The 18,832-nt window shown below is 26.1% G+C and overlaps 2 protein-coding genes across 3 annotated transcripts; one reads left to right on the plus strand and one right to left on the minus strand.

Moving 5' to 3' along the window:
* Window positions 1-4,484: 4,484 nt before the first annotated feature.
* Window positions 4,485-7,227, minus strand: LOC107997168 (major royal jelly protein 1). Its single transcript, XM_017055597.3, has 3 exons — window positions 6,736-7,227; window positions 5,617-6,031; window positions 4,485-5,167 (listed from the first exon to the last, which is right to left on the minus strand). Exons 1-3 carry the CDS (start codon window positions 7,225-7,227, stop codon window positions 4,947-4,949), a joined length of 1,128 nt encoding a protein of 375 aa, XP_016911086.1. The 3' UTR covers window positions 4,485-4,946.
* LOC107997169 (protein yellow) lies at window positions 7,135-11,732 on the plus strand. 2 transcript variants are annotated; one of them, XM_028666398.2, is made up of 4 exons: window positions 7,135-7,272; window positions 8,268-8,448; window positions 8,980-9,235; window positions 11,058-11,732. In XM_028666398.2, the coding sequence occupies exons 2-4, from the start codon at window positions 8,357-8,359 to the stop codon at window positions 11,682-11,684; spliced, it is 975 nt and encodes a 324-aa protein (XP_028522199.1). In that variant the 5' UTR covers window positions 7,135-7,272; window positions 8,268-8,356; the 3' UTR covers window positions 11,685-11,732. The 2 variants fall into 2 exon arrangements, with proteins under 2 accessions (XP_028522199.1, XP_016911087.1); XM_017055598.3 differs by having other exon boundaries at window positions 7,136-7,272; window positions 7,502-8,448.
* The last annotated feature ends 7,100 nt before the right edge of the window (window positions 11,733-18,832 follow it).

Raw genomic sequence — 18,832 nt, forward strand, 5'->3', positions numbered from 1 at the left:
TAATACGTGTTTGTTATCGTAATTAGAAATTCCTTTGGTGATTAAATTGTTCTTTCTTTTTCATTTATCTATTTTAGTGTAATAGGTTAGAGTTATGAGTGTTTCATGTTTTGACTTTTTAAAATGAAATTTATGTTTGCTCGATATTTTATTTTAATATATTGGTTAATTTTATATATTTTATGCGCTTTTTTTTGATAATTTTGATTTTGTTTTGTACAGAATGTTAATTTTTAGATTAGCTTCGAAAGCGGGAAAACTTCCAATATGGATGCCATCATGTCACGCAATGATGCAATAAAATTTAATATTTTATATGTATATTATTTTTCTTTTACTTCATCTTATTAATGCAACTTTATTTTCAAAAAATTTTGTTTTGAGTAAAATTTTTGTGATCGTGTGCAATGCGATCAATAGAATCAGTGTTCATTTCGTAAAAGTTTACAGTCCTTTTATAATCGCGAAATTAGAATCAGTATTTGTTCACCGATTGTAATATAAATGAACGGATTAATAATCTCTTATTTATTTTTTTTTCTTTTTTGAATATTTGTTTTCGGCACACAATAGAATCAGTGCATCAAGAGAATAAAGTGATCACCAATTACACGAAGAGGTTATTATCCTTTCAAATTTTCTTTCAAATTATTAATTTTTTGTATTTTATTTAAATATTTTTTAAGAAAAAAATTACATTTAATGATTTTTTCTTTTTATTAAAAGTATTGACTTCGTTTAAATATTAGCCTTGAAATTACAAGATAAAATACTTGTGATCACGTTGCAATGCGGTTAATAGAATCAGTGTTTGTTTCGTAAAAGTTTTTTTAAATTTTTTGATGGATTAATTTTTTGATGGATAATGGAACGCGAAATTAGAATCAGTGCTTTTCTCAAGTGGACAAGATCATCCATCAGTTGAATAGGTAATTAGTTTTTATTCTATTTAAATTTTTTTTCTTCCATTCATAGAATCATTAGATTTTTAAAATTTCAAGTTTTTGTTTTCAAGTTTTTCTTTAAAATCTCAATTTTTATTACTATTACTACAATTTTATTATTATTATTTATATCATTCTAATAAAGTTTTATTCTTTCTTATTACAATTTTTTCAAATAACTGAATCATATTTTTAATTATGTTGTTTCATTTTTATATTACAGATGCTTCACTATATTTATAACTTGCTATGACAATTCGCCTCGATTACTTCTTAGTGAAGATGTTCTTCGCATCTAACGGTGAGTCGCATATATTTATTTTCCTCCGGTCATTCAATCATGTCGTAAAATAAAAGATCCGAATCGACACGAATGACTGATTGTATACGTAGAATTTTGCATAGTAACCGCTATTTAATATACTCGTGAGTAGTAACATTTTTTATGTGTTTTATTTATTATAGACTAGGTTTTCTTATGCATCGCGTTTTTGAATGTATTAATAATATAATAATAAAAATCTAATATAATATTGATAGTAAAATAAATTGAATAAAATTGATTTTTAAAATTAATAAATTGTAACATCAATATAATATTTATCATATATTATATTTATCAATATAATATATTTAATATTTTCAAAGTCATATATTTCGTGAATATTTGTTTATGAATTAGATATATATATTTTAATTAGTAATAAATAATTAAGATGATGTTAATTAAATAATGGAGAAATCAGATATTATCCAACTTTGTTGTAATTATTGTATAATAGTTATGAGTTTAAATATTAATATTAATGTAATAATAAATTATTTTTAATTTTCATAATACTATATATAAATAGTATATATGAATTTTTCGATTTTTAAAATATTAATTATAATAAAATTTTCGTCGAAGAATGTACAAAGATAATTATACAATATGTATGTATTTCATATATTCATATTGCAAACAATTGAATACGAGTGCATAAATTAGTATTAGTAAATTTGCATAAATAATAACTACATGTTTTTGGGAATTTTCATTTTTTTCTTCTTTTTTTTATTTAATTGCATTGCGTTAAAGCATTCTTCGTGATTTTATTTTAAAAATTTAATAAATTAATATTATAAAAGAGATTTATTGTAGTTGTCATTGAATGGATAACTCTTCTGGCTATCTTTTTCTTATCTTTTTCTTTTTTGCATTTTTTCAATAATAGAATACTTGTTGTACTTGATAAATTGATAATAAAAGTTAATATTTATAATAAATTATTAATAATAAATCCACATTAAGAAAAGAAATTATTAAAAATTTTGTAATTTATATTCAAATTTAAATTTTTCTGAATTCTTTATATTATATTCTGATTGAAAAAAGTAAAATATTAGAAGTTATTTAACAATATTTTAGTAATTTAAGTTTTTTAATATTTTCTTTTTTCTTCTTTTTATTAATAATAATTATTTCTCAATTATTTATTATTAATAATTGTTTGTTACAAGTATGAAGTGAAAAAATTACATTAGAAAAAAGCAATTCGATTTTTTTCATTTGCTATTAATTAATTAAATAACTATTGTTTTACTAATTCTTTTTTATTTTATTATTCTTAAATATAATTTTTTATTTTTTAAAAATCATTCATTTTCTAACAATAAAAACAGAATGGAAAAACATTTTTATAAGATTTAAGTTTTTATATAAACAGAATTATATCAGAAAAATTTTCCAATTATATTAGAAATATTTGTCATTATAATTTGCTTTATTTTTAAGTTTTATAATAATATTTTTCTTTTTGATTTTTTTATTAAAAAATTCTTTAAAAATAAAATTCCTATCTTTTTTTTTAGACAACGTAACTAAGTTGTTTATCATTCTTTTTATTTTAAACTAAAAAATTAACAATAAAAAATATTTGATATTGAATATTTATCAGTCATTAGTCATTTTTATACATAATTTTCATACACATTTAGTCATATATAATTTAACAATTATTTATATAAATAGAAATAATATAAATAGAATAATAAAATTTGTATAAATAGAATCATTAGATTTTTAATAGGTAAATATGTATATATAAATTTTAATTAATTTTTGATTATTGAAATTGAATATTAATACATAAATAATATTTGATAGATAAGATAATGTCTCAAAATAATAATCTATATAATAATAATAATCAATATTAAATAGATGTATAGTTAATGATGTTATTAATTATTTAAATTAATTATTTAGAATTAAGTATTTAAAATAATATAATATATATAAATAGATAATTAATAGTATAATGTTTTGCTATTAATGGAATATTCTCATATTCTATTTATTTTATAGTTTAAAAAATACATTTCTCAATTTTTATTATTCGAGTTATTAAACTTTATTTTATTATGAGAAGAAGAAATCAGAGAAATAAAGAAAAAATATTATATTTGGTATAATTTTCAACATGTTAGAAGGCAGAAAAAACATTCTGATTTTATTGAAGTCGATATTACAGAACATATGACATAAAATACTGCAAGATGTCGCGCCTATTCTTTTTATCATCTATAATTATAATCTTATCCTGTGCTGAATCGATAATATTGAAAATGACACTAAAATGGTAATAAAACAATATATTTCAAATTTTTTAATCTAGCATTATCGATTCATTATAAAATAAAATTATAATATTTATAATAATCAAAATTGAAACTATAAATAAAATATAATGTTTTAAAAATGTAAATTAAAGCAAAAAACATGCATGTTAAACTAGTCAGCATATCGATACAAAAAAATCAAAAGTTGTTTCAAGGCAAAAAAAAATATATATATATAATAATATATATATAATAATGAATTTATATTTATATAATAATTAATGTGATTTATGCATTATCAAATAATATGATAATGCATTTTTTGCTCGTGATTATGATATAATCTGATTAAATAGATCGTGTTGAAATTTTCACTGCATTGATATGCCTGTCATTTGTTATAAGATTAGCGTCAATCATTCATAAAATTAATTCCTTGTTAAATTAAATTGATGATTGAACTGTACATTAGAAAATAATAATCATATAAAATATTTCAATAAAAGAAAACTATCTATAAAATGATTAAAATGTATTTTTTTCTTAATTTTAAGTTTCATTTTATTATGCAATATTAAACACTTTTTAATACTTATATAAAATGTCTCAATTTAAAAAAAAGTATTATTTATTTAGTAATAATTAATAAAAATATTTATCTTTAAAAATTTTATTTCTTAATAAAGTGTTTTTTTTACCAAATTTTATATTTTATTTTAAAATTTGTCTTATATGGACTTAATTAGCACATAAATGTTATAACAAATACTCTTATATATTATCTTTATGATATTTAATTTTTAATTATATTTACCATGATATGATTCAAATATATATATTTTTTCTTTTTATGATGATTAAAATACTTATAGTATAATTTAAGATAAATGTTTTCAAAAAAGGAATATAAAAATTTGATTGAAAAATACACTCATATTTAAAATAAAGACACGTTTATTCCTTTTGCATAAATGTCATTGTTTCTTCCACAGTACGGTTCGTCTCGGCCATTGAGAAAATGGTTTTTGAACTGGTTTTTTTTGGGGGGGAGGGCTTTCCATTCGACACTGGTTGATATTTGTCCAGCTGCGACCTCTCTCGAAGAGCAATTCAGTCAAACACAAACTGCTCACAAAAGAGTTCCTTTCATGACTAGATTAACCATTCAAGCGTCAACTGTAGTCTGCACGATAATTTTTTATTGTCTAAGATTTTAATCAATTGCATGTTTGTTATTTACAACTTCTGAATCATAGAATATTAAAATGCTTTGATTTTTAATATCCTGCAACATCTTAAGAAACTAATAACTAATTATTATATAATAATAATTAATTAAAAATTTATAGCGTGGAATGGCATTACTTCCGGTTTTTGTTTTTAATATAATTAGTGTTATTAGCTAGAGTTCATTAGTGGATGAACAGCTACTGATGTCCCGGAACAGCTAACATTGTTGTCTATGTAATCTTGGAAGTTGCTCTCGATCACCCACATCAAATCATTGTAGCCGGGAATAACTTCCGTTGGCAGGCGACAATCACCAGCTTTTTGAACTAATAAAAAGTTGTCCTGCACGAAAGATGTATCGGTATTCCACATGTAAATACTCGAATCCCCTGAAAAGTATAAAAACATACGTTTCAATGTCTCGCTTATTTTCACAGTAGATATGTTATATATTATACACATATTATAAATAAATGAATAAAAATAATTAGATAACTACTTGGCTGATCGAAATCTAGATATAAATTTTTCGAAAAACGTACGATCAAAATTTTATAGAAATATTAGAAAAATAATTAGATTGTTTCCATTCAAATGAAAATAAATATAAATTATACAACTGCACGTTTTTAATTATCGAAATTTGTAAATCTTCTAAATTTTTCAACATAAAATTTAAAACCAAAAGCACGTGATTCAAAATTACGTATATTATGATCGACCAAATATTCTCTTTCTAATTTAAACAATTCATTTATATTACAAAACTATGATTATTCGAAGGTAACATAAATAAAATACGACATTACATTTCGTATAAATTTTAATATTTCCTCACCTTTGATCCTGAAGAAAATAGTGGCCGCATTGTCGGTGCCTAGAAGCACGATTTTATTTTTCTTCCCACCGATGTCCACTATGGACCCATTCGCGTTTCCGGATCTCAGATTCACCGCCTTGATCGCGAACATTCTGTTGGATCCGAGGAACGTGAAATAGAGGACTGGGCCGCAGCTCTCCCTCCTGACCAGCGCTATGTAGAGGGCGTCAGGTTTGTCCGTGCATCCTGCCACGGCTGCAGGAAGCACCACGCGATATCCAGTGTCGGTAGTCACGTTGTAAACAATGATGGCGCCTGAACCAGCGTCAGATATGTACACGTACACCTGACCGTCCTCCGCGTAATCGACGGCCATGTATTGGAGACGAGAATTTATATCCGCCAAAGAGCTCAGATCGATCACTTTTACAACCTGCGGTTAAAAATTAATATATTTATTAAGTCAAGTCTCTGTTTTGATTCTTGTTGAATTTTTATAAATTGGAATTAATTTATTTATTAAGTTTATTTTAATATTTATCGAGGTTATGTCGATGTGGAATAAAGAATTAATTTATTTATTGAGTCTGAAATAAAATATGGCCGACTTATAAGTCACTTTTGATCTATATTTAAGTATTGATATTTGAATATTTATGTCATCAGAAACATGAGTCAATAGTAGCTTGATTAGATGAGAATTAGTATAATTGTGCATTATTGATATTATTGAGACCATTTGTAAAGATATAAAATTTAAAAATCAAGAAAACTCTAGAGCTCAATGGTAAGTCAGTTTCAGCAAAAGATGTTCATCACGATATTTAAATTTCACGATTAATTCTATTTATTTTTATCACATTCTACGACAATTAACATCGTTTATTTGATTTTACTTAATCGATCCATAAAAATCAATTTAAAAAATTCCTTTCGACTACTTTAATGTTTTAAAATAGCACGTCATACATCTAACTACAAGAAAGAAGAAATATAAAAAAAAAACATTTATATAACATATATTAATACATTTACACTTTAAAAATATGAGAACAAAATCGAGTGAACGACAAAACAAATTCGAAAGCATTAATTCATCTCAAGGCCAATTTCACACTAGCTTAAAACAAAGTTTACCTTTCCTGTTTTAGCGTTGACTCCAACGACCTTGGGCGGACATCTGCGCACAGGTTGCTCGAGAGTGTTTACGATTCCAACGTCGAGAACCCACAAGATATCTTGCACATCCAAAACAATGTCGACGGCGCTCTGCAACGCCTGGCAGTTGCCTTCCTCCTGGATGGCCCAGCACGGGAACGGCGCCACTTTCGGTTCGCAATTGTTCTGCGATTTCAAGTCGAGGATGCCCAAAGTGAACGGCACACCGGGTTTGTAACGCGGCAGAGCCAAGATCGCTTTGTCTTCGAATATCTGGGCCCTCGTGGCTATCACGTTCCTTGCTATGTAACGACCACTCGTCTCATAAATGTTCTTCGTGCTCTGGCATGGCCAGTCCAGGCTGAGTCCAGAGAAGATCAGTGGTTGTGGCAACACTGGCGTTCCGTCGCTCAACTGGAAGATCTTTGTTAGACTGGTTAGACTGAGGATGACGCATAAGAGCCTCTTCATCCTGTCGCTTCTTCTGGAAAATAGATTCCCTGGCTGTAAATAACGGTAATGATAATTGTGTAATTAATAAAAAATAAAGAATATTAAAAATTTTACGTGCAAATGATTGTGAGTTTTTGTTGTAGATTTTGAATTTTTATTGATATTTTAAAACGATTAATATAACAAGGGAATCAAGAATACTTGAAAAAATTTCCCTTTATTGTAAATTATTAAAAGAGGGGAAATTTTAATGCATTAATCAAATTCAGATTTCAAATTACTATTATTACAGAAGAGGAGGAAATTTTTATTCATCGTTGAAGGAGATCATGAATGGGGAAAAAGAATTTTGTCGAGAGAAAACGTAATTAAAGACTTACACGATGGTTATGATGCAAATGACACGGGCGTTTCAATATTCGAATCTTATATCTGACCGTATGCTTATATACAAAACGTGTCAGAAGAGTATCATCAATGACCGATAGTATGCATTATGAAGCAACATTTTTGCTCTTCCGGATGTCGCAATATTTCCGCCCGAGCGAAACGACAACGAGTTGCTTCTCCAAGAGCAACAAGGAAGTGTACACACTCGAAGTTTATTTGTTAAATAATGAAAACTTGAGTCGTGAGATGAACTTTCTTTCTTCGTTCGATAATTTTATAAATAAATCGGAAAAAACATCGTTATATCGCGTAAAATTTACGTGACGAGTGTATTTTGCCAAAAATTATATGTTAAATTACACTGTCATTTTACCAACAATTTAATTAACGATTCATCTTTGTCAATGATCGTAATATCATGACTGTGAGGATAATTTTTAAACATTTTTCGCATTTTTTTTTTTCATCAATCTTCCGGGTCAAAGATATGCAAAGCAACAATGTTACTTCCCGTATTTCGCAACTATTGGTGGATCATCGTACCTCTCGTATATAACTGGCGTAATATTAAAAGTTTCTCAGTTTAGTCGCCATAAGTAATACTATGTACATCAAAGGACACTTTGCGCCTGCGTTCACGTTAACGGCCATCTTGGCTGTTGTTCTAGAATTAATTAGTTGCGGAAACGCGACGTTGCCGGAAACTATAAAATGGACAGGCGGAAATTTCGAATGGCCGTCCTCAACCACCAAGAATATGTACAAAAGTAACGGAAAATACATCCCGAAGAATGTGATCGCCACTAGGGTTGCGATGCATAACAACGAAGCCATTGTGGCTTTGCCAAGGTACAAACGAGTCATCGATTTAAATAAACTTTTTAATTTTATCTCATATTTTATTGAAGCGAAAAATTTGAAATCGTTGATACGTTTCGTAAATTTAAAAATTTGGTAAAATTTCTTTTTGTAATGAAAAATTGATCAACGAACGAATTGAAAGTGAAATTAATATTGATATCGCTAATATATTTTACATAAATTCAAAAACTTGATTTCAAAAAGTTAGGTTAGAATTTTATAACTATAAAAGATTCTTACATTGAGTATCTATTGGTGTAAATGAAATCATTATTAGCATTTATTGATTTTGAATTAATAACAAAGAAAAGCAAAAACTGTAAAAAATTATTATTATAATGAAAAATTTAAAAATATATGTATATATATGTATATATGTATAAAGGAAAATTACAGATTATTAGTTTTTGTATCAATTAATATTTGTTGTATTAATTAATATTCGTTGTATCAATTAACATTTGACTCGACATGTTTATTAGATCTAATTGATTTCAAGCTAACTGGTTTTCAATCTAGGTTCAAGGCAGGTATTCCAGCGACATTGGCGAAACTTTCTAAGGAGGCGCAAAACTGCGAAGCCACTTTGATTCCTTATCCTTGCTGGTCCCTTCAGGAAGAAGGAACTTGCACAGCTCTGCAAAACGTGGTAGATCTTTATCTGGATCCTCAGAACATTCTTTGGATCCTCGACACTGGAGTAGTGGACACTTTGGATGAACCTGTACGCAAGTGTCCAGCAAAGGTTCTTGCCATCGATGTTACCTCAGAAAAGGTAAAGTATCATTATCATTTGTAAAATCAATATCACCAAAAATAAAAAAAAATCACTTTTAAAAAATTATTTTCACAAAATAGATTTTTAGATAACAGAAAGTGAAACTAGAAGGAGAAAAAAGACAGCTATCTTTGTATTAGTGTTTTATAGAAAGTTTAATTATTAATTGTAATCTACTTTATGGCAATTTATCATTATTTAGTTGATGAAATTTTTTTTTCAATTTACGAGAAATTAATCTAATTGTCCTTATATGTTATATAACATTTTAACTTAAGTTCAATTATTAAGAATAAAATAATTTATCATTATTCGTCATAATTTGACATGATATTGAAATTGGTTGAAATTATGATTATTCTTTTACTTACTTACTGTTGTTTACTCTTGTTCAATCTCATAAAGGTAATTTTAAATTTATGATATAATATTGCTGTAATGCACCCTAGAGGCATGTTCAGTTATTAGCGTGTTTCATAGCAATTTGTCACATAGTTTTAGTATGTTATTGTGATTTGACTTTTTTTTTACGTCTCCTGTTTGAACCTTGTGGAATCAAATACTATCTTTTTAAATAATAAGAAGAATTATGATAGAGGCAAGTTTGGCATGATTTATAGATGTTTATAGCGTGATTGAAATTTTTCCTCTTTAATTTCAATCTGTAGAATCACACATCATTTTCCAAGATATATTTTTTAAAAAGTAAGAATACAAGTAATAACAATAATAAATGAAATATCATTGATTTATTGGACATTATTAAAATTTTTTATTAATAAACATTAACATTAAATTAAAAATAGATATCTCATATTGCAAGCATTGTAATATATCAAAAGCTGAGCGTGATTGTAAAATAATGGCTACTGTTTCACAATTCTACGAGGAATTGTTCTTTTTATCCTTTCACCTGACATGCACGAGGTATTTTTATCTTTGCCAATCAAACGAAATTGAATTATTGTCTGTATTAGAAGTTATAAAAATTCTCTAATATTAATAATATTATTATTATTATGATTGATGAAATATAATATACAGTTTTAGATTCTTGAAAATGGGAATAAATTAGTGGTTAACTTAATACATGAAATAAGGATTATGGTATTAATGAGGTCGAAATACTGTCACGATTGTGATACGCTGTATTCTTTCAGCAATACTACGTTTTAAAAGAATTAATAGATACTATGCTTACGTTTCAATCAAGGTATTTAATTAAGATTACTGCTTGATTAGCTGTGCGGTCACGTTTCACATTCTTAAGTATTATGTAATACAACATAGGATTGACATTAAATATTTTCAATTTACGAGTGTCTAAAATTGATTGAAAATTTTTTTCTATTTTTCAAATATTATCGCAATATTAATTTTTATACAAATATTGATAGATTTCTTAAAAATTATTTGATTTTTAATATAGATGTAATTCTAGAAATTTATTATTCCCTAGAATCATTTTTTAGTGATCCCTAGAATATATTTCGTTATATCGAAAATTTTCAAAATTTAATTCCCACTTTTAGATGATAAAATTGAGATAATATTTTATGATTCAAATCTAAGTTATATTTTTAGTTGAAATTAATTTTATTAAGAAAATTTCATTTAGAATATAACACTTCTTTTCTTTTCCAAATTGGAATATTCTATTATTAACATAATTAATTACAACCAAACCAAACATTACATTTAAAAAAGAAATTTAATTATAAAATCTATCAATACTTTTTTATTTTAAATTCTTCACATAGAAATAACTTAATCCTTTTCTTCTTCCTCACTCTCTCTCTCATTTCTCTCTTTCTCACAGCTTATAAAAACCGTGGAACTGACCGGTCTGACATCCCCCACGTCTCGTTTGCAATACGTGGTATCCGACTACACCCAAGACGGGAGGGTATTCATCTACGTATCCGACGCAGCCTCAAGAGCCATCCTCGTCTACGACGTGACTTCCGGTCGAGGTTACAGAGTCGTTCTACCCCAAGCCGTGAGCATGGGCTGTACTAGAAGGGATGTCCTCTATCTGGCCCTTCTCCGACGTTCAGATGGCAGCACTTGCCTAATCTTCACCTACTTGAGCAGCAGCCGTATGTTCTCGATAAGAACGGAGCATCTTCGAAACGGATCCACGAGAGGGAGAATCCACGATCTCGGCATGAAACCGAGAAAGATGGTCGTCTTGGGCACGGACAACGGAAGCGCCCTCTTCTTCCGGTACGAGGGAGAGGCAGACGTTTACAGATGGGACGCCGCGAGCAATCCTTTCGATCCAAGGTGTTTCAAGAAGGTGTACACGAGCGCAGAATGCAACCTCGTCACTCACGTCGTTGCTGATTATGCGAGGGGAAGCATGAGAGTGCTCGAGTCGAATTTCCCTGATTACATGCAGGGCACGGTCGGATGCGGCGCCACACAAGTTTTGAACGTTATGTGATTAGCTAGGATTAGTGTTTTGGAATTGAATAAATTGATCAAAGTGAAATGAAAGAGGTTTTTTTTTCTCGAAGGTAAAGAATTCTTGAGTGTTAATTTGTAAGAATTGCAAGGATGTTTTGAATTCTTTGTATTCGCAGAATAAAATTCTTGAGAATTTTTTTTGTACGGATGATAGAAAATTATTTATCATAAAGAGAAAATAAAGCGATAACGTTTCGAAACGTTTCAATTTCAAATGTTATCGTAAGTAAAAAGTTCCTTTATTTTTAAAGGAAAATATCAGATGAATATGCAATTTTATTTCTATATATTTCTTAACTCTATATACGCATAATTTAACGATAAATATTATTGAAATTAATGAATAATAATCTAGATCATTTAATACATGTTAATTTTTTCGATAATTACTCGCAAAATATATTTCTACTTTTTATAATTCTAGTCGCAAAAGTGCAAAAATAAACGGCTATGTTTACGCCAATGCAGGGTCATAAATCAAGATGCAAATCATTTCGTGAGGTTGACCATGTGTATCCTGTATCTCGAATACACTTAATACGCTGGGAAAAACAACAAAAACCTTTCTCTCTTACAATCTCTCTCGTTCGTTACTTTGATCACGATTAGTCGACAAGAAACTGTTTCCTTTAAATCGACATACACTATAGACAGAGTGAACGAAGTAAATGAGATAGGATTTAATTTTATTCTATATTCTATATTATTCTCAAGAAGGTTGAAAATGAGAATTTGTCCAACGAGAATTGAAATTTAGGTCATGCGATTCATAAATAAACTTTATAACATAACGTGGAAGATAACGAGTTCATTTCAAGTTTTTATTTTGTTTACCTTTTTTATTTCTTTTCGTTCTTGAAATACTTGAATGGCAATACTAAATTGAAAATACCTATTAGTCAATTGGAGGGAAGCAGTTATCTGATCAACAATAATAAAGTGAAATGATTATTTGCATAGAAGTAATGTATAAAATGTTTACTATTATATATTATTACAAAAAATATAATAAAAAATTTATGTATTATAACTTAGTGTAAATCAAATTCATAATTTGTATCAATGGTTATATATATATATATATTTATTATATATATATATATATATATATATATATATATATATTAATTGCATTTATATACAGTGTGTCAACATAAAAAAAAATAAATATATTTATCTTTGCAAAGATCAAATGGATTTTAAAACAAATACAAAAATCGATATGTAAAAATGTTGATTTATTATATATTTATAATATTTATTTATTAAATTGTAAACAATTATCTTCGTCTTGTTTCAACTAACACTTATTTAAACTATTATAATTTAATAAATAAGTCTCGATCGAGAAATTTTTATATAACAATTTTTGTTTTGATCTCTAGATTTTTCAACGAATTAATACGCTACATATTGATCTATGAAAGATTATAAATAATCACTCGAAAATAAAATTAATTGCAAAATTAAAGGATTAATATAATTAGAATGATAAACTTACTTTTGAAAAATACAATTTAAGTTCAGGAAATGAGGTAATATTAATTACTGTTGGATGGATAAAAAAAAAGTTGTGGAGAAATTGAATTCATTTTAAGTAATTTTTGTACACTTAGATTACTTCTATATTTGGTATTCTCAACTTGTTCAAATAAGGTAATCCTTCGTGACAAAAATGGGGGGAAAAAAAAAATTCAAATCGTGTTCCACTTTCTCTATGTCCCCAAAACAGGATAAACATGATTTAAACTTATATATAGCGTGTTAAGTTATATAACATCGGAAGATTCATTTCATGTTTAAATTTAATTCATGTATCATATGTTTATAATTTTTAGGTTTACAAAATTTGAAGCAAAAATTTTGAAGTTTAAATTATAATAAATAATCGAAGCTCTTTTAATAAATAATCTATCAATCTTTTCTATTTTTTACTTTTTTTAATAAATTGTCAATCAACTCTTCATGTACAATTGCAATGTCAAATCGTTTGTTTTTTTTTTACCTTTAAATTTAATTTACTAAATATATCAACATGCTCAACTTCACATTTCCAAAATTTAAAATTTTGATTATATTTAAAATTTATGTTTTAAAAATTATTTATTTATTTTCTTACTTCCTATTTTCTATCGATCCAATGAGAATTAAATGCTTGCGTGCAAACGTATCACGATTGATACGCAATTTTTCGATCGTACGATTATCCGAGCGTGCAATGGAGCCATTTAGCATTATCGATCTTAAGGACGAGTTTTCGAAATCTTGATCAACAGATTTGCGCGACGCTATTAAATAAACGATTATGTTTTGTAAATTGAAACTGTAATAGGAAGTAAGATACCATCGAACAGTTTTTTTTTCCTTTTTCAATCGTCAAGAAATTTTTCGTGAACTGATTGTAACTATTTTTCCTTTTTCTTTCTCGTTACATATCGATTATAACAAATTAAATGAAAATAATTACAAAATATTATAATTATATATATTATATATACATAATTAATAATATTAATTTTGTTAATCGAATTATGGTTTGTTCGGTATGTTGATAACGATAATTATGTAACAAGAATTAACAAGATATATTATTGTATTTTGATTATGTAGTTTGATAAAAATAATTTATCAATTTATTTTCTATAATATCGTAAAATATAAATTACGAAATTTATATATTATTCATTACGATTTGTCGTGAATTTTATTTAAAAATTGTTTTATTTGAAGAAAATATTTCATGATTTGATAATGGTTTTTTCTTCATTAAAATTCTTTCTAGTGAAAATTTACATATTATACAAATTTATATATTTACATACAAAATTATATTTAAATCGAATATTTTTATTCGTATAGGAAGTTCAAATATACAATATCTAAATATATATAGGAAGAAAGGATATTTGGACTAAAAATTTAAATGGTGATTTTTCAAGTCAAAATAAGACAAAAATCCCTAGATAGCTTGCAATAATTTTTTTCATCGTCCATAAAGGTCGGTAACTCTAAAAGTGCGATCTTCTTTTCCAACATTTTAATGTGGTAAATCATTCTATCATGAATTTAATATTACACATTTTACTAGTCTTTATCTCGTAACAACATTAAATTTACTAATTTCAAACATTTTATAATTTTAAAAAACATTCAAAATAAAAGCTTATTTACAACTTGATAATTATTATCTTTCTCAGACTAGTTTTACAACATTATTTTTTTCTATTAGTTTCATTAGCAATTGGGATACCTTTCTATTGCGAGAGCACGCTCATTGATTTTCGCAAGATTGATACGATTGAAACGATATCAACAAACTTTTAATTTACAATTTTATTAAATAGCTGTATTCAGTTAAATTATATAATTTTAATTTCCATTTGTTTCTAATTAGTTTAGTTTAAATTGCGAAAATTTGAAAAATTTGAAAATTTGAAAATTTAGAAAAGCGAAAAAAATTAAAAATATTAAATAATAAGATTATCTTTTAAATAATATTTTATGTTTTATCGCAATTAAATCTAACATTTTAAAAAATATGGATTACAATTACACACGTTAGCTTGTAATTAATACGAAGGAATGGAAAGAGTATTAAATATGTAACAATATATCGACTAAACTTTCACCAATCATTGCATACCAGGAATCAAATTTATATACTGGATATTAAATATTAAAGAAAATTAATTAACACTCATATTTAAAAAAAACAAAGAGAAATAATATAAATTTTATATTGAATATCGATTTTTATTGAAATGATTGTCGCAAATTGGCAAAAATATTAAGATGTACAAAAATATAATTTAATCAATTTTCTTAAATTTCAAATATCAATGAAAATTTAATTTAATTTTAAATTTAATGGTAAATGTATTGGCTTTCATTGAAAGCAATAATTGTCCCAATATAATCGTTATTTAAAGTTTTTAAACAAGAACTTAACTATATTAAAACTTAACTATATTAATATTGACTCTATTGAAAGGAATAATTGTTTTAAATATTGGAAAGAATTAAGATGAGCAAAACGAATTGATAAATCCATTTTTAATATATGAAACAAAAAGAAATTTTCTTATTCTTAATTTCCTATTTATTTTAAAATGATTATATTTAATTCGAAATTTGGTACAGTCAATCAAGATAAATTTGAAAATTTTTCCATTATTATCGTTTATTTTTTTTAATTAAATTTAACTTTTTAAATCAATCCCTTGACTTATCACGCTAATTTAATTAGAGACAACAATCTTAAAATCTTAAGTATAAAAATATACGATCTTTTTAAATATTTATTATTTTTCTCGAAGAATCACCCTTTCAATTTTGCGATACATCGAATCAAATAGCTTCTTTGTATATTTATATAAAAAAAAAGGTCACTTTCGAAATATCACCGATGTAAATAAGGAAAGCGTGACACGAGCGAATAAATAACCGAAGGAAAACCGTAGAAAAAAACTTAGTCGACAAGCATCGACAATAGCATGCACGAACGTTCACGTGCATGGCGGATACGTATTCGCTTATTTAAGGCGTTACACGTTGCGCTATCTACATCATATGAATGGTTTTACGCAAGCTTGCATAAGAATATCGTGTGGCTGAACCCTTATATTGACGAATAATAATCCGGGATGAAATTCATTCGCAACGAAGGTATATCGATGCATTAAATTTTCATTTTGCTCTTCGTGGTGACACGAGAAAAATTATTATATTACTTGGAAATCGTATCGATGAATTATGGATATTAAGAACTCTCAAGAATCTCAAGTAGAACAAGTTGATTGAAAATTAATTTGAAATGAAAAAAAAAAATAGAAATTTTTAGCCACACCTTTTCACGTATAAAAAAAAAAGTGTTAATTAATCTGTGACGAAAATAAAATAAAAAATTTTGCAAAAACATTTTATTTGATAGATACGAAGTGAAGGTGAACTTAATTCGTGGAAAGAAATAAAAAAAAATATTTTCTTAAGATTGTTTGAAGTTAAAATATTTAGGATGTTAATGTGTTTTTTAGAGATTTGACGATTCTAGAGAAAAGTTGATGCATAAAAAAGTCGATTATTTATTAAGTTATAAATCATTTAACTTTAATGTTAGTTTATGTGATGCAAGTAGAATGATATAGCTTTCTTACTTCATCTAACGCAAAATTATATTGCTCGAAAATTTATTAATAATATTATATTTTTCATATTTATAATCGATTCTTGAAATGTGTTTCAGAAATATGATTATATATATAATATTATAATAGAATTAATATTATAATATAATAAAAATTTAAGAAAGATAATTTCACAAAATAATCAAAATATCGACGATATAATTCCGAGAGAAAAAGATGAATGGCTCTGCACAATAACCTATCATTATCACTAGTTAATTTATTGGTACTTTACATAACTACGTTTATCTAAATTATTATTATAGTCAAACAGACTGTAATAATGTTCTACCAATTCTTATTCTTAATAAATAAATAATAATAAATAATAAAAATAAATAAATAAATTATAATTAATTATAATTATAATTTAAATTGGAATAAAGTGTAGTAAGCCAACTACGAGGTGTAATATATCATATATCAAGTGTCAAATTATCCCCTTTGCTAATCATTTGTTGTACGTCCTGTTTCGCATTTATCGGCAAAGAAAGATAAAATAGTAACGTTTCGTTGTTTCCGTTTTTCCGTGGGAATTCTCGTTTATTCTAAAGACCGTTTATTCCCATGATATTTCAGCTCGAAGAGGTTATGCAATCCCAAAATGCTTTATTCTTTCTGGCAGCATTAACGACGTGAAATATTCTTGTACAATGTTTACATTGGTATCCATGGTGATTTTCTTTACATCTAGCAAGAAATTATCAAAAATCAAGAAGAAAAATGAGAATAGTAATATAAATTATCTATGCACATTGCACAAATGTTAGGTTATATACGTTGATACTTATAGTGATTTTCTTTATATTTAGCAAAAAATTATCAAAAGTCAAGAAAAAAAATGAGAATATTAATATAAATTATCACTGCACAAATATTAGGTTATGTTATTGTTTTAATTCTGTTTTTAAATATAATTATAATAATCGATGAATTATTGGAAAATATATATTATATATTATATATGAATTTTTCTCAATTCACTTGAGTTTAATTATCCCAATCAAAGTAATTTTTTTCCTTTTTGTATATATATTTTTGTATATTTATAAGATCGATAAGGATTTCTTCTTTATATTCGTGAAGAAAATGAGAATAGAAACAAAAACAAAATACAATGGAACGTAAATATAGATAGTAAATAAAAATAATTATCGATAAATATTAATTATTAATAGTAAAAAAAAATGTTAAATGAAATCAAATTTATTAATATTATTATTTTGAATATATAACATTGTTGCATAATATAATGCATGATATAATACTATATAATGCAACATAGTGCACGTATAATAAATTAAATATTCATAATTATTAAATTATTCTTTTTAACATTTACACGACAATATTGCGTATCAATTTATAAATTTCAAATCACGTTAAAATAATTTAACAAACGATGAATACGCGAAAAAAGAGAGAAAAAAGATAACGATATAACATATTAACACAAAAAAACGTTTATATAACGAAAAAAAAAAAAAAATATTCGAATCGCGTGTGTACTTTACCGACAGATCTTATCCTTACTTTAAACGAAGATTTATACTTTGACAATAAATGAACTTAAAGATGTAATACGATCTATTCCAATCACAATCGCACATGATTTGTCCTTAAAGTACACGCGAAAGTACGATTAAAGAGCAAACGAAACAATGCACGTATAGATAAAAATCGAATAATACGGTATAAATCTCGAATATACGTACAGGGTGTCGCAAAAATTATGGAAAATTCATAAACTGGAGATTCCCGAGGTAATTTCGAGCAACATTTTCCTTTACAAAAATTGTAGCATTATAGTTTCGTTAACGAGTTATAAAAACACTGACTAATCACGAAACGCGTGAGTAGTTCTAATCGAATATCATTGACTACGTACCGACCGAGCACGAACAAGTCCAAACAACACATCTCGAAGAAAGTGTGTTAAATA

Source organism: Apis cerana, linkage group LG11 (assembly GCF_029169275.1).
Source record: "Apis cerana isolate GH-2021 linkage group LG11, AcerK_1.0, whole genome shotgun sequence".
Lineage (NCBI taxonomy): Eukaryota > Metazoa > Arthropoda > Insecta > Hymenoptera > Apidae > Apis > Apis cerana.